Here is a 23061-nt window from a genome sequence, read left to right as displayed (position 1 = left end):
CAGTGGCAAAAGTCCTAATGACTTCAATGAGATTAGGCTTTAACTCTGGGTTACTGATTCCTGCTGCATTGATCTAAACACCACACCTAATGCAATAATGAATTTTGTGCTGAATGAGAAGTATAGAAGCCAGTAAAACTTGAAATTTATATTCAATGAATGTGTGGTCATTCTGTATGCTAACATTCTGCTAGCCACTAGAATTCCAGCATGTTTCTAATGCTGGCTTTCAATACTCACTCTTCTGACAAAGCTCTTGTGAGTGAGCTGTCTGGGTTGGGAATTAGGTATGACTTTTTAAATACTTTCTTGTAATTTTAGGATCTGATATGACTTGTATCCTGTTTCCTTACCACTTAAGCTCCACTTTTCATCATCTCTTTTCCCAGTAGTCCCTTAGGGTGCATCTACACAGCAGGGCTTAACTGGAAATAATCTATGCAAATTGATCTATGTCAGTAGCGTAGCTTATTTTGAAATTGAAATTGGGAGCGTCTCTACAGGATTTATTTTGAAATAGAGCACTCTTCCTCTAACTTCCCTTACTCCTTGTACAATGAGGTTCACAGGAGTCAGAGTAAGAAGTCCTCCAATTTGACAGTATTTTGACATTATTTAGAAATAACTGCCTGCTATGTAGATGTAGACTAAGTTTTTTAAATAATGATAATTATTTAAAAATAATGTTGCTGTGGAGACATACCCTTAGAGATTTTTTTTTAATTTCAGTGTTGCCAATTTCTGTGATTTTTTTTTGATACCTGTGATATTTGATGTTTTTTCTGAAAGTCTCAGATGCTGAAATAGAGTGACAATCTAATTTTTCATTATAAAAATGTAAGTTCTTTTTATGCAGGGAAAATAGGTGCCGGTACACTGTCTCGGGGCATACCGGCACAAAAAAACCCCACTGTCTATATCTATATAAATAAAACGTATTGTAGACCATGTAAATAGTTAGAACATCCTCTCTCCTGTTGTCCTGAGGTTCTGTTTGCCCCGGAACTGGGCATGCCTTTTTCTTCAGGGTTCAAACTTTGCACCCTCGGTGGCAAAGCTATTGTAGTGTGACCCACACTACAGTTGTCTGAAATGTTTGGGAGAAACTCACAGGAGAGACTGATGCCAGGTTTGTTGGGACTTTAGACTGTGCACAAAACAGGATAGAGGTAAGGCTGAAGGCTCTCCTAATGAAAGGCATTCTTGGATTGGCCTCAGAGCCAAGTTGTTCTGATTCTGCAGCAAGTGCTTTGGCCTTGGCATGAATCATTTCTCTGTCATCACATGCTCATCACCAGTGTTCTCCATCTGAAATGCTAAGGCAGTGCACCAACAGAGGTTGCTAATCATAGAGATGGAGGACAAACATGTTGAAGGCAATGAAATGCAACTAGTGCTGGACCATCCATCCATGGTCCCACAGCAGCACCCGCGATTCTGCATTGAGTCTGATGTGGGATGCTCCACCAAAGCTCTGAAGCCACCACGGCACCAGAGGACTGAGGGTACCATCAATCCCAGAGGCCTTCACAGAGGTTATGGACTCACTGACATACTCAATTAATCTAACTTCAGTGAGACAGCCACCAGCTCCCAACGATCATGAGCAGGAGGGAGAATGTAACCCTGATGGCCTTTCTGTCATCAGACCCTCCAGGACCAAACTGTCTCTGATACTCTCTTCGTTACCATCTCTCATTTGTCACCAGTTTCTGGGCCCTTGGCATTCAGTGGAGACAGAGAGAAGTACCATTCCATCGTGATCATATTAGGGCAGTGGTCCCCAACGTGGTGCCCGTGGCTGCCATTGCACCCGCCGGGGCTCTTCTGCCCCGAGCGCCCAGCGCCCAGCGCATGCGCAGCCCCTGCCCCTGGGTGCCTGGCAGCCCCGAAAGGTTGAGGACAACTGTCTTAGGGGGTATCGTGAGGAGATGCTCTTGTCTTCAGTCCTTGGGTCTTGCTTTTGAGGAACAACAGACAATCTAGGGCTTTCCTTTCAAAGGTTCTTTGCTTTTTTTCCAGAGCAGATAAACATGAGACTATACCACCTGAAGGACTCAGGGGCCACCTTCAGATTTCTGGCCCTTTATGGTCTATCTGTTTGGATGAAACATTGCAGACCCCGATGCCCCCTCCCCCCACATTTATAGGCTCCTCCGGGACAAGAAAAGGAAGAGATTACAAAGTTATATCAACTGCTTCCATCCACTTCAGCCACTTAACTAGGGTCACATAGGTACTCTGGTGGACCCATGCAGGCCTGTTGAAGGTGCCGATTCCTGCTTCATATCCTCTCTCCCTTATATTTGTGGACCAACTATCCCACTTCAGTCTGGAATGGTCCTGCATAATATTGGATCACTAGGTACTAAATAGAGTGGTGGTTTGCTATATCCTCCATTTTTCATACAGCCTTCCCCTGTTATCGCCCATTAACATCCCTTTTCAGGAATTCTTTTCACAAGCTATTCCTTACCCAGAAGCATTTCTGTCTCCTATAGTCACAGAAGATTTCCCACGTTTATTGTAAACCAAATGCACTACGGACATAGTCTTCCTTTCAGCCTGTCTGCAGCCCCTTAAGGAGCTGACAAAGTGCATGGTGGTGGTAGCTGCCTTCCTCAGATGGTTGTTCAGAGACCACCATCATGGTCCAAGCCACCTTCTGAGTATTGGGCCTGTTGATTAAACAAGTAAAAGTCTATTGTTTGTTCCAGTTCAGAGAACAGAATTTGTCAGTGCAGCCAAGCCACAGTCTTCCTCCCAGAGCTCTGGTCCAGACTATGTCAGACATGATATCCAAGGTCATGGTCCACTCATTTATGACAGTTTGAGTTTGCCTCAAGTTACTGGGGCAAATGGCTGCATGCATTTACGGGGTATAGCATGCAAGCAGTACTGTAGGCCTTGCAGACATGGTTATTTTCAGTTACTCCTTCAACAGACACTATTTGGACACAGTGGTCACTGTTCTATCTTTGGTCCTTACCCCTCTCATCTGGTGGAAGGACCAAGACTGGTAAAGATGGGAATCCCCTTTGTCACTCCCTAGTCATCAGTGTCCCTAGTCTCAGATTCACCAGCCCTAGGTTGGCAAGCCTATCTCAACAACCTAAAGGCTTGTGGTTCCAGGAAGAACTCTTGTGCATTTAAATGTCATTGAACTCAAGGCAATCCACTTAACCAGATGCCTGAGGTCCCAGGCAAAGTGGAGCAAGTTTTTATAGACAACGCCATGGCAATGTTCTGTATTAACAAGCAGTAAGGATCTTGATCCTTCTCCTTGTCTCAGGAGGCAGTCAGTCTATGGGACTTCTATATGGAGTGCTCAATCCACCTTGAGGCTTCACATCTTCCAGGAGCCTGAACTACACTGAAGGATTACCTCAGAAGATCATTTGCCTCTCAACACAAGTGGTCCCTTCACCTGGAAGTCCTCAAGTTCATCTTCCACAGGCAGACCTGTTCATGACAAAGCACAATAGGAAATGCCATGTATTTGTTCACTGAATGGGCACAATCAGGGCTCTCTCTCGGATGCTGTCCTGCTTCCATGGACAGAACTCCTGCCTACACATTTCCGCCCCCCGCTCCCCCCCCCCAGTTCTTCTGGATCACAAAGTCCGCCTGAAAATCAGATGGGACAAGGCAAAAGTTATTCTCATAGCCCCAGTGTGGCCAGTGGTTCAGCACACTACTAGATCTACCAATAGCAGCCCTCCACTTCCTCGGGACATAATCTCATAAGACCAGAGCTGGTTAGTTCACCAAAATGTCAGCTATCTTCACCCTAACTGAATGGATGTTACATGGCTGAATCTGGAGGAGTAGACCTGTTTGGAACAAGTTTGGCAAGTTTTGCTACATTCAAGGAAGCCATCCACCAGGGCTATTTACCTGGCCATAACCCCTCTGTTGGAGTTGGTGGGCAAGAAGGAACTGAAAGGTTGTTTGGCTGGTAGCACACCTTATACTGGTGCCTAATTTGGTGGCATCACAAGGCACTTGAGCTAGCCCGATTGATATCACTTAGGAAAAAATCTCTGGCAACAGTGTGCATAGTGCCCACACACTTAATGTGGAATGGACATGAGCAACACATCTCTCAAAGAACAACAGTGCCGGAAGGTTAGTAACTTTTTTGTAGCCCTCATGGTTGTCAAAAAGCTTGAAAACTTAGACCAACTGCATTCTAAAGACTTAGGCCTGGTCTACACTAGGAGTTTACACTGAATTTAGTCACATAAGGTGGATTTTTCTAAACGATGTGTCTGCACTACCAAGCCTGTCTTTTTGACCTTAAGGGCCACTGAAGTTGATGTCGGGTACCTCTGGTTTTCACAGCATGGGTGAAAGTCAAGGTTCTTGGCCCCCAGGAGGCATCCACAGTGCCCCGCTCTGGCCAGAACATGCACCTCTACTGCTCTCCAGATTAACAGGAAGAGCCCTGGAAAAGTTAGAATTTCATTTCCCATGTGGCCAGTATTGTGAGCATGCCTCAGAGGGGGCAGCACATCTGAGCAGTATGTGTGCCCATAACTTCCAATGCTTCAAGCCCCATGAGATGAAGTTCCTAGGAGCACAGAAGAGTGCCAGCATGGAGTGTCTGGGAGATATTGGACCTCATTGAGGTGTGGAGAGAGGAATCATTCTGTCTGAGCTCTGAACCAGCAAAAGAAACACAGACATGTACACAAAGATTGCAAACTGCCTGTTGGCCAAATGATACCTCAGCAATACCCAGCAATGCAGAGTCAAAATAAAGGAGACGAGGCAGTCGTATCACAAGACAAAGGAGGCGAAGGGACGGTCTGGTGAATCACCACAAACATGACTGTTCTACGAGCAGCTGCATGTGATTTTAGGGGGTGACCTAACCAGCTTCTCAAGCCTGACCGTGGAGTCCAGCCAAGACACTCCTGGAGTGTCAGCATGGAGGACAGCAAGATAGCGAAGAGGGAGAAGGAGGAGAATGGCCATCTGATGACTGGCGAGAACCAAGAACTTTTCATCATGTTGGAGCCAGTCCCTTCCTCCCAGAATGTTTCCCAGCAAAGCACTGATCCCAGGGAGGGTGCTTCTGGTGAATTCACAATTTTTTTCTTACAACAAGTAGGTTAAGGCAGTTGGGTGTGAAGTGTTGTGTGCTCTGTGCCTACACAGCCCAGGGAGCCCAGAACAGCTTGTTAAGGTGTCTGGAGAGGAAGCGGGAGTCCTCCCTGTACAGCTCTATGAAGCTGTCAGATAGGAATTCTTTGATCCTTCTCACAAGATTTGTGGGAAAGCCAGCATTATTCCATCCTCCACAGTAGGACACTTTCCCACGCTAAGCCACCAGTAAGTGGTCTGGTATCATTGAACCACAAAGCACTGCAACATAAGGACCGAGTTTCTGGCCACATTCAGTCAGTATCCACTCCCTATAATTCTGGATGATAGAGGTGGGAATCTATTAGCACTCTTCCCAGGAAGCTGCATGTTCCAGACACAGAGGGAAGCTGCTCTGCGTGTTGAGTGCCGGGAGAGGGTCATGGAATGGCAGGAGAGGAGAGCATGCAAGGAATTGCAGGCCAGGCAATAGGATAGTATCTTTGCCTCCTTGACAAAAGTAATGGAGCATCTGGCTGAATGCCTGGAGAACAAACCTTCTCCCCCCAGAACCAGAACCCTCTCCACCCTGTGCAAAATAACTTGCCTTCCTCTCCCAGTTCCATCGCTTCCACTCCAGGGGCCCCAAGAACCTGGTCAGGGGGACTCAAGGGAGCTTACTTTGGGAGGCAAAAGGCTGTTCATCTCATGTTTCTGAGGCCTTCCCTTCGGGTTCCCATCAGGGACTATTTTTATTTCCTTTCTGTATTCCCCAAATAAAAAAGCATGATTTCTCAACAATAGTCTCTTTATTACTTGTACCGCAGAGCTGGGGCGGGGGATTACTGGCAAACAAAGTGAATGTAGGGGCACCTTGTTGAGAGAAACATGCATGAGTCTCAATTTGGCCATTCATAAACGTTTCTTTCAAAGCCTCTTAGATTTGTGCTGTCCCATGCTGTGCTCTCTTTATTATCCTGGTGTCTGGCTGCTCAGAATTTCTGGCTAGGTGCTCTGCCTCAGACCCCTATCTTGCCAGATAATTTTCCCCCTTGCTCTTGCAAAGATTATGGAGCACGCGATAGGCTGACACTACAAAGGGAATGTTGTGAATATTGGTGGTGCACATAAGAAAATTCAACCTGTCCAAGGATAGAAAATGTTAGAGGGAACACTGCCCGGAAGGCAGAGGTCTGCAACCCAGCAGTTGGGAACTGCTACACTACGGTATCTGTTTCCCAGAGTCACAATCTTCCATAACACAATGGTATTGATTGCCTTGGCTACTTGTATAATGACAGCCTCCACTGCGTGCACAACCATGGCCAAAAAAGGTGCAAAAAGACTTTCCCATTGATCTCAAGCGGGGGGGGGGAGAAGAGAATAAAAGGGGTGCATTATGGGATGCTGACGACATGAATCCATAACTACCCACTGCACAGTTTTGATCTCATTATGCATTGGGACTATAATCCAGAATGCAAAGCAGTGCAGGCACAGAGGGATAGCTACCCACAGTGCATCTCTCTCAAAGTTGACAGTAGGCTCCCTAATGGAGATGTGTTACCTTGAAGTACATTGAATTCTTCCCCACAATGAGGAAATGGGCCTTCAACTTTGCAAAATCGGGTGACCAGACATGGACAATAATAGATTCGGCCTTATCTTGTAGGGTAGACATGGCCTTAGTGTCCAGAAGCCAAATCAAAAGGAATCACAATTTATTTTAAAATATCCTGAGGTTTTAAAATGTCTTTTGAAAAACAAGATTAATAGTTCTAAATTGTGAAAATTACGAGTGAATCTTGACACTGAGCTATAGAATTAGATGGAACGGTGTCTGGTAATTCTTAGGTTGAGCACACTGTCCTGTGCTCTTAGCATTCCTGATTTGCCAATGATTTTAAAAACCCTGGGCAAAAGAGGTATTTCTACATAAAGTTTTTTAAATGTTCCTTCATTATTTGTTCTGCTTTTACTAGCTCACTAGGGGAGACAAGGTCCAGTAGTACAGGGATAATTTTCCACTTGGGTAATTCTAATTGTTTTATAACTTGATTATTTTTTCTTGTAATGCTCTGTAGCAATTATCAGAATTTTGAAACTGGCAGTCCACAACAATTTCTAAACAGAAATCGAACACCTAAAAACAGTAGCTACTTAGCTTAGCCTGGCTATCAGAGTTACAAAAATGAGTGTTTCTCACCCAAATAAAATATTAAACATATTTGAAAATACATCTAATTGCATATAATGTGCTACTGGCCAGGGTCCTGTGAAGTGTTAATTCCTGTGATTTTGACAGTATAAGACTTTCACTTCTTTTCATTTCAGTAACAAAAATGTAAATCTGAAACCCATTCTGTTAAGGAAATTTACTCTGGTGTAGCTGTGTCAATGTAGTGAAGCTGCTGTAAAAATCTATGCTGAACCTGCACAAGGTGGGATTTACCTCAGTGCTGATTTCTTCTGTGTGTTGCTGAATAAATCTGATCCCCTGCTGTGCAGCATAGATACATCATGTTTGCACCATTGTAACTCAGGCAATATACTTACATTTCCATGAATTTTCTTTGTGCAGCAAGGGATGTGTATTGCGGGAAATGGGAAGGGGGTGGAGTTTGGTGAAACAGAAATACTTTTGGGAAGTGAGGTGGTATAAAACAGTTTTCCCCTACTTTCCTCCTGAGAATTTTTACAATCAATTCTGTGAAGCAGCACAAAATTGTATTTGCTTTACTGTAAAGTGTCTAGTAGCACATTCTCCATGCCCCTTGTGCTAGTCTTCCCACTTTAGAACAGGATATTTCCATGCATACAGTCCATTGGAAGCCTTGATTTTGGGAAGGTGTTAGGTTACGTCACTCTTCAGTGTGGTGTTTAGACTAGATAAAAGGGAAAAGTAACAAAGGCAAAGCCTTTAACCTTCCAGAGGGGAGCCAACTCCTCATGCTAAGCAGAGTCTAAATGTAATGAAAAAGGAGGAAGTGCATATGACATATAATTCTGAAAATTTTGCCTGGAATACTTAAATGCAAATGATTGAAGGTGGGGGCGTATTAAATATGACCCATTTCAGTGAGTTCGTATTGCTACAATAAATCAAACAGAAAAAAGTGAACTAAAATTGACAGATATTGATTTTAGATGCAATTAGACAGAAGAGAAGCTTGCTCCTCACATGGAAGTTTTTCGGGAAATGAAAGAATACCTTGGGAGTGAATTATCAGCAATTTCCCATAGACCACACAACAATAAAGGACAATTTTCTGATCAAAGGACCAAAAAAAAAAAAAAGTTTGTGAAAATAGAAGAGCTACTATATTATATTAGCAACTCTGACTTACACTGACTTAAATTTTGCTAAATAAAATCCAGCATATTTGTAAGAACAGTATAGAAATCACTTACACATTCTCTGGAACAATTCTCAGCTTTGTTTAGACCAGCCCAGCAAGATATAACTGATAATTTGGAGGCACTGTAGTGGAGCATTAAACAATAATGACAATAAGTTAACTGGGTTAATAGTTAAGGTTTAACTGTTAAATAGAGACAAAATTACAAGTGTTACATTTATTCTCAACATTGATGGAATATTTAAATACTTAAATATTTAAGTACTGAGGGGGAAAAAAACCTTGTTAATAAAAGAGGAGCATGCAAAGATCTTAGAGGTAAGGGAACTATAAAACATTAGGTATAGAAAGGGACTAGAATTGGTATTGTTTAAATAGAATGTGTAAAAATGGAGAATTACTGCAAAAGAGGGTTAGATAAATAATATATTTTATATACCTCTCAAATATTAATGAGAAGAGGCCCTGGAGGGAGGGTCATTTTAAGGGGCATAATGATTTTTAAAGTATTTCTTGTGTTATCAATAATTCCTCTGTTTATTAGAATGGCAAAAAACTCTCCCTCAAATTTTACTTATGATTTGTAGTGAGTACTTTCTTCATGAGACTACTCTAGTCTCTTCCTTTTGTTGGTGAGGCAGGAAGGGACATGATTGGAACTTGTTGATTCATCATCAGAACTCATCAGTTAGTGAAAAATCTCGCTTGTACCAAGTTGTTTCCATGGACAATTCACTCTAATACGAAGGATTACTGTGAAAGAGACCAAGTCTCTGGAGCAGACTAAGAAATCTAAGTTTCAGATGTGGACTAAGTAAATTGTATATTTTGGTATGAGCTATTGTACTGAGATGTTAACAATATTAACATCTTATCGTTCTTGATTGCTCCATATCTGTGATGGTACTTTTATAACCTAGATTAGTTAATTTTATAACATGGCTATTACTAAGTATTGTATTTTTATTGCATTTTAAAGGATTCATCCTCCTGAATATTTCAGGAAGAAATATGCTCTGGATGAAATACACTATACAAATGAGGTAAGCATCTGCTTTTCCTAATATTTTTCCTATGAAAATAAAATTGATGATTGTTCTAAAAGTATGGCAGTACTTTCATACAAAAAATCTTGTTCCACTAAATGTTATTTCCTAATTAATTAGTCTTCCTTCCAGTTTTTGAAGAATGACATTCATTTTTTAAATTTCACTAAAACCCTTTAAAATATCATGCTATCATTTTATTGGATTGTACATTGAGACCAATTGAAAGAGACTTTTTAAATATGCTCTGTATTTGGCCATGATTTTGAAGGGTTCTGGTAACCTATGGGGAAAAGACAGACAAAATGCCTGATAACAGGTTTGCAATGTTTCTGTGACCCTTAGAAACTTGCAACAGGAAAATGGTGCCCTATTTCATAAAATGTTTAAATTGTCATTGGCTGCTTGAATTTAAAATATATTAAATGTTCATTTTAATTATTTATTCTGTTATTGCTTTTAGTCTCTTGTATTCATGTCTCTTTTAAATCCAGGTCTCTTTTAACTCCAGGTATTCATGTCTCTTTTAAATAACTGCACACTTAAGCACAGGTTGAACTTCTCTAGTCCAGCACACTCTGGTCCAACAACATTTGTGCTTTGGCATGATTTTCATTAGCTGGGTGTCCATTTACCACGAGTGTGACCAAGTTTCCGGCAGTCCCATAAAGTTTGTTTACGGCCACAAGTTTTGGATCTCTGTCTTTTGTGCTGTTCTTTAGCTTTAATTTAACCCTAACTAGCTTCTAAGAGCCCAGTAAGCAGTAGAGATCTTAAATATCAGTTAATTGAATAGACGAGTAACCTCATGAATTCTTATTGTTGACTATTCTGTAGTCCCTGGGGGCAGGTCTGGCAACCAGTGCGCTCTGGCCTCACTCCAGAGAAGTCCCCTGCCACTCCACACTGTTGCCTCTGAATCAGGTGGGAGCTAGTCTGCGAGGGAAGCCAGTTTAAAAACCAGCTCCCCTCGCAGACCAGTTGCTTGTTACCTTGTGCTGCTGTCTCTGATAAAGAGGCAGCATTGTGGGTGGCAGCAGGCCCTGTCTAGGTGGGGGTCTGAGCTCCCAGACCCGGTGTGAGCTGTTACTGAGGAGGGCTGCTTGCCTACCTGGCTCCTAATACACTTTAAATGCAGAGCTGCTATGCTGGTTAGGTCTCAGACCCGGCACAAGCCAAGACTGACTGGTGCTGCTGGCCAGCCTCCTAAAAAATTTACTGGCGGGGGCAAAGTTTGTGTAGGTGATAGCACTAACCTATAAGCTTTTTTCTTATTGGTTAATCAACTACACTATTGCACCCTAGTAAGCAGCGGAAGTATTGGTAATGCTGCTAGACAATATTGACAAATTCTCTGGTTTGGCACCAGTCAGGTTCTGAGAGTGCTGAAGTAGAGATGTTCAACCTGTATTTCTTTGTACAGTGATAGAAATGTAGCTGTGTTAGGTAGTTTTGAACAGATGTTATGCTTTTTACACCTGTCTAGTATATTTTGTTTTCAGTAGGAAAGCTCAGCAGAAATATGGCAGCATGTTTGCCAAGCTCCGTGTTAAGTCTTATGGAAAGCAGCTTAAAAAGGAAGATCTTGCTATTTCTGTCTTCTGCAGGATGCTAACCTGACTTGCTAGCCCAAAATCTTATTTTTACCAACTGTAGATTCATTTCATTTTCATAATAAAATTAACTTTAAATTGTGATTGTGCTCATGCATTTCCTTAAATGTAGGCTAAGGAAGCTTTGAAGAGGTTGCTGCTTCATGTATTTGGATTGAAATAATGCTTTCTTGATTTAGAATACAGAATATAGAAGCCAAGGCCAGTAATTCCAAGTACAGGTTGAACCTTGTTGGTCTGGAATCCTTAGTGGTCCCAAGCCAGGGAGTTTTCTGGACCAGGGAAGGTCAAGGCTCCCCTTCCGTCGATCAGCTCCTTTCCTGGGTAGAAGCCCCAGCAAATAGGCTCTACTCCTGGCCCTGGGTGGGGCTGTGCTTTCCACCACCTGGCTGAGCTGTGCTCCCTGCCACCAACCCCATGCCGGCTCCACTGCTGCCAGCCCCCACTGCGGCTGCACTCCCCTCTGCTGGGCCTGGGTTGTGCTCCAAGCCTCTGGCCCCACTGCCACCAGCTAAGACTGAGCTTCTCACCCTGGCTGTCCCCCACTCCTGACTGAACGCTCTCGTCCACCAGCATGTTGCCGGACCAGAGAGTACCGGATTTTAAAGAGTTTCACCTTTTAGGAACATATGCTTCTTTATGAAGGATTTATTGCTATTTTGTGTACTGTCTCCTATCAACAAATGCTGTTATCATATATCTTTATATTCTGTCTAGTGTGTACAATTTTATTCAGGAAAGAACGTGGGGCTCTTTAATTTGGGACAATATGTAAGCCTATGTAAAGACCTTATTCTCTCTGGAGTATCCCAGCTTAAGGCATAAACCAATTAAGTTTAGCAATATTGTATTAGTCTACCATGTAAACCTGTTTATATCTGATTATAGCATATTGTTAAATACTAGGTTAGCAATGTCAAAATGGCCTGTAGGAATTCTGTGACAATGCATTATATATACATTAAACAAACACAGTTCAAGAACACTGTAGCTTTTTAACTTAGAAAGGAAAAGGGGCTTACATGAAAACTGACCAGTTCTTTTGAAGATAAGCTTTCTTTCTTTACTTAGTACATATGTATTTGAGAGACTATTTGTATTATCCAGGAATCTTTCATCTTTCAAAGTAGGGATATAAAGAGTTAAGTGGTGATCTGGACTAGTCGGACCTGCTGTGCCTCAGGAGAAGGGTGCTTTAGCCTCGTTCACGTGCTTCACCAGCTGGCCGGAGCAGCTCGTCTCCCACGACACATTGGGCCCAATTGAGCTGGAGCACACCAGCCAGGCCTGCCATGATGTGGGCAGAGGGAGATCCAGCCTAGAGAGCAGCTGCCCGCCTGCAGTGCAGCAAGCTTGGACTGGCAGGAGCAGCCCCCAGCCGCAGCATGACACAGGTGGGGGCTGCTGCAGTCTGGCCAGGCCCTACTGTGCTTTTCTGCGCATGGGAGGGTGTTGAACTAGTTAGCTTTTTAAATGGGATTTTACATCCCTATTTCAAAGGCTTTGAATACAATACTTGCACATTTTACTAGGAACGTACTCTTCCTCAGTGCCAAGCACTAGGTGCTTGGTTTACAAAAGTACTTAGGGTACCAAAAGATGCAGAAAATTACTTCACTTGCTTAGGCATTTCTGTAAACCCCCCTAAGTGCCTTATTCCATTTAAGTGCTTTTATAAATTCCACTAGACCTGTAAGTACCTTTTGTAAAATGACCCTAGACAGTGGCATTGGAACAGTTTTTATAGTGAGGGTGCTGAAAGGGCAGTGATCAAAAATGTTAACCCTGTATATGATGGAAACCACTTCAAGCCATGGGATGCTACTGCATCCCCAGTATCCCTACCCTAGAAGTCTGATGACTTGGTTATCCATTATGTTAGCATCTTGGACATGAACTCCTCAGGTGAGCATGTGCACCATATGTTTCAATGATGCATACTTCTGGAAAATGTGTAGTAGTCACAGTATCTCATGAAGATTAGAAAATACAAAGAACTATAAAAGACGTCACAGTATTGTTATTCAGCGTACTTGTGACTATGCGTTTGGATCTTTATCCCATGAGGTGTGTGTTTTCTGATGTAAATTGGTAACCAGTTTATGCTAATTTGGTGAATATCCTTGTCCTAGTTAAAGCAAAATGCAGGACAATGTAGCACTTTAAAGACTAACAAGATGGTTTATTAGATGATGAGCTTTCGTGGGCCAGACCCACTTCCTCAGATCAAATAGTGGAAGAAAATAGTCACAACCATATATACCAAAGGATACAATTAAAAAAATGAACACATATGAAAAGGACAAATCACATTTCAGAACAGGAGGGGAATGCGGCGGGGGGGGGGGGGGGGGGAGGAAGGAAGGTAGGTAAGTGTCTGTGAATTGATGATATTAGAAGTAGGGAGAGTGGGATGTTTGTGAGCTAATGGTATTAGAGGTGATAATTGGGGAAGCTATCTTGGTAATGGGTAAGATAGTTTGAGTGTTTGTTCATTCCTTCTCGGAGAGTGTCGAATTTTAACACGATTGACAGTTCAGAGGATTCCCTTTCAAGTGCAGATGTAAAAGGTAGCAGAATGCAGGTGGTTAAGTCATTGAGAGAGTGTCCTTTCTGGTTAAAATGGCAAGAAACTGTTTTTTCTTTGTGATCTTGTCTGATATCTGTTTTGTGGGCATTAATCCTTTGGCGAAGTGTCTGAGATGTTTGTCCAATATACATAGCAGACGGACACTTTCAGCACATGATAGCATAAATTATATTTCTGGATGTGCAGGAATATGTGTTCTTGATCTTATAACTCACTTGGTTAGGTCCAATAATGGTATCAGCAGAACGAATATGTGGACAAAGCTGGCAACGGGGTTTGTTGCAAGGGAAGGTACCAGGCTTGGTATTAGTGTGGTATGCCCTGTGGTTGTTGGTAAGAATCATCTTGAGGTTAGGTGGTTGTCTATAGGAGACTATGGGTCTGTCTCCCAGAGCCTCTTGGAGTATGGTATCCTGTTCCAGTATAGGCTGTAGTTTATTGATAATGTGTTGGACAGGTTTAAGTTGGGGGTTGTAGGTGATGACAAGTGGTGTTCTATTGTTGGTTTTCTTGGGTCTGTCTTGAAGTAGATGGTTTCTAGGTATTCGTCTGGCTCTTTCAATTTGCTTTTTGATTTCTCCGGGTGGGTAGTTGAGGTTTATAAATGCTTGGTAGAGATCCTGAAGCTTCTGGTCTCTGTCAGTGGGATTAGAGCAGATGCGGTTGTATTGAAGGGCTTGGCTATAGACGATGGATCGTGTGGTGTGTTCTGGATGGGAGCTGGAAGCATGTAGGTAACTGTATGAGTTGGTGGGTTTTCTGTAGAGAGTGGTGTCTAATTTTCCAACTACCCACCCGGAGAAATAAAAAACCAAATTGAAAGAGCCAGACGAATACCTAGAAACCATCTACTTCAAGACAGACACCACTCTCTACAGAAAACCCACCGACTCATACAGTTTAAGAGCATAAGCTTTTAATCACAGCTAGTGGAAATGAAGACCTACTGTAGCCTCAATTTATAAATGTGTCAAAGATGCTAAAGGAAGTTGGATGTTGTACAGAAGTTTTAATCAAGAAAAGATGACTGTAAATAGTCAGCACACGATAGTGCAATAACATTAACGCATGCTGGCTGTGTCTACACTGGGCCACTTATTCCGGAAATTAGCCACTTTTCCGGAATAAGCTGCGAGCTGTCTACACTGGCCCTTGAATTTCTGGAAAAGCAACGACGCTCTACTGTACAAAATCAGCCGCTATTCTGGAAAAACTATTCTGCTCCCGCTCGGGCATAAGTCCTTATTCTGTTCTGGAAAAGGGCCAGTGTAGACAGCCTAGTAGTCTTTTCCGGAAAAAAGCCCCGATCGCGAAAATGGCGATTGGGGCTCTTTTCCAGAAAAGCGCGTCTACATTGGCCACAGACGCTTTTCCGGAAAAAGGGCTTTTCCGGAAAAGCAGCCTGCCAATGTAGACACTCCTTTTCCGGAAAAACTGAAAACGGAATAGTATTCCGTTTTAAGCAGTTCCGGAAATTCATGCCAGTGTAGACACAGCCGCTGTGTTTTATATATACAAGCACTCCTCTTTTCCTGCTATAATTTCTGATTTCTGTGTTCTATTATGTGGGTTCATCATTAAAAAAAAAACCTTCTCAGCTCTCTCACATTTTCTTTCCAAAGAATGGCAGTTGATTTAATTTTGCAGTGCAGTTGCTGTGTGTCTTAAAAGGACAGCAACTTAAAACAGCTCTTCTGTCTGAACATTTTTAGCAACTCTTGTAACAAGTGACATAAGATTACTGAATCTGAAAAAGATCAGAGAAACATTTTTCTTTTTTCCAGTTTGTTTGCTTTGTGCACTTGACAGCACTTTGTGTATAGTGGAGTGTTTCCTCCATCAGCTAGTTAGTCCATTTCCCCTGTCTGCCTGGGTCTTTCACACAACAAGATGGAAGATGGGAGGATGGAAGAAAACACTAATTTAAAATGACAAAAAGTGACAGATCCACCAAATTTGTCAGGCTCCATGCATATGAAAAGCCTAAAACTACTTTATCATTTTTGTTGGCTAGTTTTCCCATTCATAATGTTTGTTTAATTGATATAGAATCAATTTTGGACATGGTATATTATGTCAGATGAGATTCGTCATGCTACTTTGGCTTTGTTCTGGTGTTTAACTTTTATTGTATCTCTTTTACAGCATAATGTTTTATTGATTTGTACTTTTCACCAGTTGTATTGCATTCTTTGCCTAATAAGCAGAACATATGAAGTGACTTCTTTTAGCAGTTATTAAATGTTAATACATTTCTAAGATTGACACAAGTAACATTGACAAGAAGCTAATTGTGCATAATAAAATAGTAATATATGATGAAGATAGGGGAAAAAATTTAGTGTAACTGCAATCCTGTTCTTTTAGATAACCAGTGTCTTGGCTCCAAAGAAACCCTCCGTTCTTCTTACATTGGTAAGTTATATTTGTTATTCATGGAGAATACTCATCCTGTTGCTCTTCAGTAAACAGATGAATTAAGCAAACATGTCCACTTCTTGTGTATCCTCTCTGTCCTTTTTCTATCCCAGAGCACTTGAAGTCAGCTGCCTTAATGTAGTTGACTAAGCTTTCTCCTCCCTTCTCAGATTTAGTCAGTCTTTTGTTAAATCCTGTCCCTTCTCCCTTGTATCCTACTACCAAAATTCTTATCCATGTTTGTGTAGTTTCATACTTAATTTACAGGAAACCCATTTGACACCTACATTGCTTCCCTCCAGTCCAATTAAATACTCAGAATCATATCCTGCATACAACTTCAAGGTGTGGGAGGGTAGAGTTGTAGTGCTCTTCACTCCCGCTCCCCACTTTCTTCCAGAGTACAGTAGATCGAACTGTCCTTTCCCCTTCTACTTTCCAATTTTCTGTTGGGACTAGTGCATGTGTCTGCGGTTATTAGTCTGTTTTTGTGGCGGTTGAGCAACTCCCTTTCTACTGGATCTGTTTCACTCAAAACTTCTTAATTCTCTGAGCTGCTTTCTCTCTATGAGCCTAGAATATTGCTGATCCAAAGAACATTCTTTGCTAAGTTCAGCAGAATTTTGGGACTCGTGCCTTTCCTCCACTGATCTTATTCCAAGCATAGAAAGGCAGTGCTGCTATGTCTGATTCCCCACAAATCTAGACACATCAGAAGTGCTATGTAGCAGCCAGAATGACGTCTTTTATTCTTGTGTGAATGGCAAGCTGTAGAAGAGGGGTACTCTAATTTATACAAAAAGAATTGCCAAGGCAGTATGGAATAGCGTCTTTCCAAGGATGCATGTGTGACCTCACCCCATCACAGTGACACTGTGACGGGGAGTGGTCACAGCATGTTTTAAAAATTCCAGTACAGTTTTTATTCTACTCCTGCCTGTTACTGTCCTGTTTATGGGATGCACATCTTTCGCCCTCTGCTCCCCCTGCAAGAAAATTGTCACCAAGCTATTTTAGAAAAGAAAAATTTAGGCCTGCTAAGATCTTCGGAAGAATATGGCAACTTCCATTCTGTCTGTTCAGTAATGTACAATTGTTTACATTTGTACTCTTGTTTTTATATCTTAACTGATTTTATGCAGTCATTTTATATTATATGCACAAATAAGCTTTCTAAAAGACTTTATGTAATACGTTTTGTAAATTTATTATAAAAATACTAGTCTTTAGCACATAATGATAGTTCTTTTTATCTTCTCCTCCAGCGTGGTCTTAATACTGATAGTGGACACATCTGCAGGGAAGCTTCATTTGATGGAATCAGCCAGTAAGTGACTATTTAGGTGGCTTTTATATATTAATTAAATTGTTGGATAATTGATTAATAATGTTATACTGGTTTTGTATTTTAAATTCAATCACCATGGTTTTTGCTCATGTGAATTATAAGATGTTGTTAGAAGATGTTAAGCAAGAATCTATATGAGCTAGGATTTCATTGAAATCGAGAAATTTGACTTTGATTTCTATGGTTACGTCTATACAGGAATTAGCCATGCATGGATGGACTTTGCCAGCAGACTAAGACTCACGGAGCTTGGGCTGTGGGGCCGTTTCATTGCTGGGTAGACTTCTGGGCTCAAGCCAGAGTCAAAGTTCTTGGACCCTTGGACTCTAGAGTGAGCCCAGAAGTTTACCCAGCAGTGAAACAGCCCCATAGCCTTGCAAGACTGAGTTGGCTGGCACAGGCTAGTCATGGGTATTGAGTTCCTATGTAGACAGATCCTTAGTTTTCCATGTATTTGGTTGTTTGAAAATCTCTTTCGATCTGTATTAGCGACAGCAGAGATGGGGACATATTCCTTTTTAGATGACTTGAACGTTAAAGAAAAAAACACTTAAATTCCTTGTTACTGAATATTTGAATTTTTACAATATGTGAAAAATAAACATACAATAGTCCGTGGCACAGCTGACCCCACAATATGCCAACATCTTTATGGCTGACCTCAAATGTTTCCTCAGCTCTTGTCCCCTATTTTCTTTATTCTACTTATGCTACATTAATGACATCCTCATCATATGGGTCCACAGGAAGGAAACCTTTGAAGAATTCCACAAGGATTGCAATAACTTCCACCCCATCATCAACCTTAGCCTGGGCCAGTTCACACAAGAGATCCACTTCCTTGACACTACATTACAATTAAATAATGGCCATGTTTCCAGTGCATTATGTCTGCAACCTACTGGCCATTACACTTACCTACATGCCTCTATCTTCCATCTAGGACATATCTCTCAATCAATTATTTACAGCCAGGCCCTAAGATACAACCAGATTTGCTCCAGTCCCACAGACTGACACAAACACCTACAGGATCTCTATCAGGCATTCTTAAAACTTAAATACCCAACAGGGAAAGTGAAAAAAACAGATTGACAGATACCAGTACTGAGGCATCTGCTTCTTCAAGATAGGCCTAATAAGCAAACTAATAGAAAACCACTAGTCATCGTCTACAGCCCTCAATTGAAACTCCTTCAGCGCATCATCAACAATCTACAAACTATCCTGGAAAACAATCCCTCACTCACAGGTCTTGGGGGACAGGCCAGTCTTTGCCTACAGACAAACCTGAAGCAAATTTCTTTCTAGCAACCACGTATCACACCTCAAACATACTCACTGAGGAACCTACCCCTGCAATAAACTCTGTTCACACATCTATACACTATCACAGGATGTAATTATATAAGCCACTATATCAGAGGCTCATACAACTGCATATCCTCTAATGTGATCTATGCCATTAAGTGCCAGCAATGCCCCCTGCCATCTATATTGGCCAAACTGAACAGTACCTATGACAAAGGATTAATGGACACAAATCAGATACTCAAAATGGTAACACACAGAAACCTGTAGGGGAACATGTTAACGTGCTGGGGCACTCATTAATGGATTAAAAGCAGTCTTCCTTCTACAAAGGAATTCCAGGAACCAACTAGAGAGAGAGAGACTGCAGAACTGGCCTTCATATGCAAATTTGACACTGTTTCTCAGGGACTGAACAAAGACATGAACTGGATAGGTCGTTATATTCAACTCCCAAATGAAATCAAAAGCTAAGTAGGGGACACTTACAGCCCACTCAATTAGCCTCATTTAACATGGGCACTATAATTGACAGGTTTTCCCCTGCCTGCTCTCCCTTCTTTTCTGCTCTAAATTGGGAGATTTTTCCTTTTTTCTCCACTCATTTGAAGAAAGGGTTTGCCAGTGGAAGCTCATGATATATATATATTGTTAATCTCTTGAGACCATGTCTACAGTAGGAGATTATTTCAGTTTCACTATATTTCACTTCTAGGCACCTGATTTTACAGATTTGAAGTTCTGTGTCCTCACTACGGGGAAGAATCAAATGTAGTCCGAGGCAGGCTCCATTAATGTGGAAGTGCTACCTCGGACTCAGAGCCCCAGGAAGCACTCTGGGGAGGTGTGGGAGGTCTTTTGGAGGCCAGTTAGTTCAAACTAGTGGCACTGAAGTGTCCACACTAATGTTATTTCAGACTTACAAATTTGGGAATTAGGGATGTTAGCGACAAGTCAACTATCTAATAAGCCAGTGCTCTCCAACCTTTTAAAGTGTTAGATCACTTTTTTGAATTTAAGCGCAATCCAAGATCTACCTCAAACCCAAATACCCTTGCCTCGCCTTCTTGTGCCCCTTCTCTGAGGCCCTGCTCACTTCGTCTGCCCTTCCTCCCCTACCCTCCCTCACTTTCACCAGGTAGAGGCAGAGGGTTGGAGTGCAGGCTCTCGTCTTGGATTAAGGGATTTAGAGTGTGAGAGGGGCTCTGAGCTGATCTTGGGGCAGGCAGTTAAGGTGCCGGAGGGGGTTCTAGGTGTAGGGTCTGGGAGGGCGTTTCGATGCACGAGTGCTCAGGGCTAAAACAGGAGCTTGGAGAGCTGGAGGGGGTTCATGACTGCGGTGGATTTTTGGGATGTGGGCTCCAGCTGGGGACTGCTTACCTCAGGTGGATCCTGGGTGGAGATGCAGTGAGGCTAAAGCAGGCTCACCTCTGTCCTGGCCCTGCACCACTTCCAAAAGCAGCCAGCAAACTCCATTCCAAGTCCTGTGGTGCCCACCACCCCAGCTCTGTGGCGATAGGATACAGAGTAGGAGAGGGGGCACCTTGACATCAGCGCCCTCCTCTCCCTCCCCTGCCCCGCACAGCAAGCAGGAGGCTTCCGGGGATGGGGGGAGCCAGCTCCAAGGCAAAGGGCAGCAATGGGCGGAGGGGCAGCTGAAGTGCTGGCACTTGATAGTCTCTTGGCTAAACCAGTCAGGATCACCGGTCTGAGGCTCCAAGATCTACCAGCAGATCCTGATCTACTGGTTGGTGACCACACTGTGATAAGCAAATGCTTATCGGATAGTCGAGTAGCCATTTGACTAGTCACTTCCCCCTTGCTGCCTCTATCAGAGAGAGGGGCCAGAGCACATTGTCAGCCAGCCCCACTCGCGGGGACTAGAGAATAGTCGAGTAAATGATAAAAATTCATGAGGTTAATTGACTATTCAATTATTGGATATTTACCATCCCTAGTAAGAGCCCAGCGGCTCTTACTACATTTAAAATGCAGAATAGCAGCACAGGCGGCTCTGGAGCCGGCTCCTGGAGCTACCTCCACTGCGGCTCTGCACGGCAGCACTTATCAACTAGTCGTATAGTCAATACAAATTGTATCGACTATATGATTAGCCAGATAATTGCATTTTAACATCCTTGTTGGGAATAGTGTTATTCCTTGTGAAAAGCAGGACTAAATTCAGTGTCCTGAGGCACTCAAAGGGCCTAAATTGTTTCACTGTCTTCCCTGCTTATGTCATTACATCCCGTTTACTTCAATAGGATGCTATCTGTACCTTCTAGCTATTTAGCATTCTGCTCTTTCCATTTGAGAGCGCCGATAAGCTCATTCTTCTACAACCACAAACACTAAGAAACTCTTTTTGTTGCTGTTGACAGATGTGGGTAGTGCTTTTCATATTCTCTCCCTCTCTCATTTATGCCCCCTTATAAAAATTACTCACTGGTTTTTGTTGCATATGCTGGAGATCTATTGCATTTCACTTTTTATAACATATAACAGCTCTTCAACCATTTGGCATTGTAGTTTCCCCCCTGTATCTCCCTAATTTCTAGTTTTATCTTTTCAAGAGGCTGCCAGTTCTGTCATTACAAGTTGCTAAATTTATTTGACCACAATAGGCACTCTTGCTGTTAAGTGCTACTAACTAATTGAACGTGGGGGGAAAATGATCTTCCTAATGAAATATGCTCCACCTGTAATCTCTTGCATCTGCAAAAATATTTCTGCGCATTATTTTGAATTCTTTTGTAATAAACCTAAAACACCTTGAATTTTTGCCCACGTTTTTATTCTCAGTTCTGCTTTTTTAAAATGCTTGCCTTCATGTTTAAATGAATTGTGATGTCTTTAAAAATGACTCAAGCTGGACTGTTTGACAGAACATGTTGTAAGTACTAACCTATACTCTGCTTCACATAAATAGTATATAGTCACCATTGTCTTGCTGTTCATAGGTTATCTAGACTTTCTGACCTCTTTATGAAGATGAATGGATGTTCTCATCTTCTTGGTTGTGTCAGGTTTTTACAGACCTGGTGAAGATGAATTTACTTTTCAGGGGTTGTTATTTTACTTGGTTCCATTTGTCTGCCTTCTGTTATGCTTGCAGTACTCTATTTCTTTTTTTCTTTTTTGCTATGGATGATAATAAAAATAGTATCACTTTGTAAAACTTTTAATCTTGCTTTCTGTTTTCAGAATGTTCATCTGTTTTCAGGATGTTCCTGACACAAGCGACCTCTTACTTGATCTAATAATGTTGCTTCCTTGTCTCACTTTTTCAGCCTTTTGAACATATCTCCTTGAATGTTAATTATTTTAGTTTATTAATTTCTGGCTTCAAAGCAATTATCTTTTCTCCATGATGATCCCTGGGTTATTCCTCCCTTGGCTGAAAGGGCAACCTTAGGTTGCCTTTACCCTCCCAGTGATGAGAAAGTTAACTTTGTATGTATCTGCCAAAAAGAGGCTCTAATAGTCAGTCACATCATCTTTTCCTGTAGTATAATGATCACTTGCTCTGCTGTTTAATTTCATACTGAACATTTTGAAGGATTAGAAATCAGGTTATCCGCAACTTATAAAAGTACAGTATTGTTTGTCTTGGTGAATATTTCTGTTCACTAATGAATACTCACATGCAGCATCATAGTCTTCTATAGGGGAAAAATGTTAGTTTTTCATTGTTTACAGTAGGAGACTGAACTGCTTCAGAAACCTGATTCCTGTTCATGCTTAACTTATTTGATTTATGACTTGGACAGATAACATAGCCTTTGCCTGTTCTGCCATGCGTAAAATAGGCACAGTGATTTACCTGACTCACATGACTATAATGAAATATAATGCTCATATCATGCTTTCTTATCTTCAGTATAAGCACTATAAAATAATATACCTCAAATATCAGATTACATGCACAAACTACAGCATTGCAGTTTAACTTCAAAGAGCATTGAATTAATCTTTTTACTTAAAAGACATACCGAAGAGTGAATTTTTTTCCTCAAAAAATTGTTTGCTCTTTGCTGTAAAAGATTGACATCTTAAAAATTGTTGGAATGTTTGGCATTTTCACAATATCACCTGTTGGTCTGACAGAGCAAGAGTCTGCTGACCTTTAGGTTATTCTGCAAGGTTTCTTTGTTTGATGGAGACCTATTATGTTTTTAAGAAGGATTTGACATTTTAGAATTGGAAGAAGGAATGGACGGAGATTTGATCGTGGGTGTTTAATTGATACACTGACAAGTAAAAGATATTAAACTTTCTATATTTTTAT

At 41.8% G+C, this 23061-nt stretch overlaps 1 protein-coding gene across 1 annotated transcript in view; it reads left to right on the top strand.

Moving 5' to 3' along the window:
• PEPD (peptidase D) overlaps positions 1–23061 on the top strand; it is a 254950-nt gene that overhangs the window by 49327 nt on the left and 182562 nt on the right. Inside the window, exons 4-6 of the mRNA XM_075940101.2 lie at positions 9427–9490; positions 16064–16111; positions 17380–17441. Coding sequence (XP_075796216.1) covers positions 9427–9490; positions 16064–16111; positions 17380–17441 — 174 coding nt within the window. The remainder of the gene's footprint in view (positions 1–9426; positions 9491–16063; positions 16112–17379; positions 17442–23061) is intronic.

This window comes from Pelodiscus sinensis, chromosome 12 (genome assembly GCF_052426305.1).
Source record: "Pelodiscus sinensis isolate ZL-2025 chromosome 12, ASM5242630v1, whole genome shotgun sequence".
Classification (NCBI taxonomy): domain Eukaryota; kingdom Metazoa; phylum Chordata; order Testudines; family Trionychidae; genus Pelodiscus; species Pelodiscus sinensis.
Note: the sequence above shows the minus strand (reverse complement) of the source record. Positions and strands in the feature narration are given on the sequence as shown.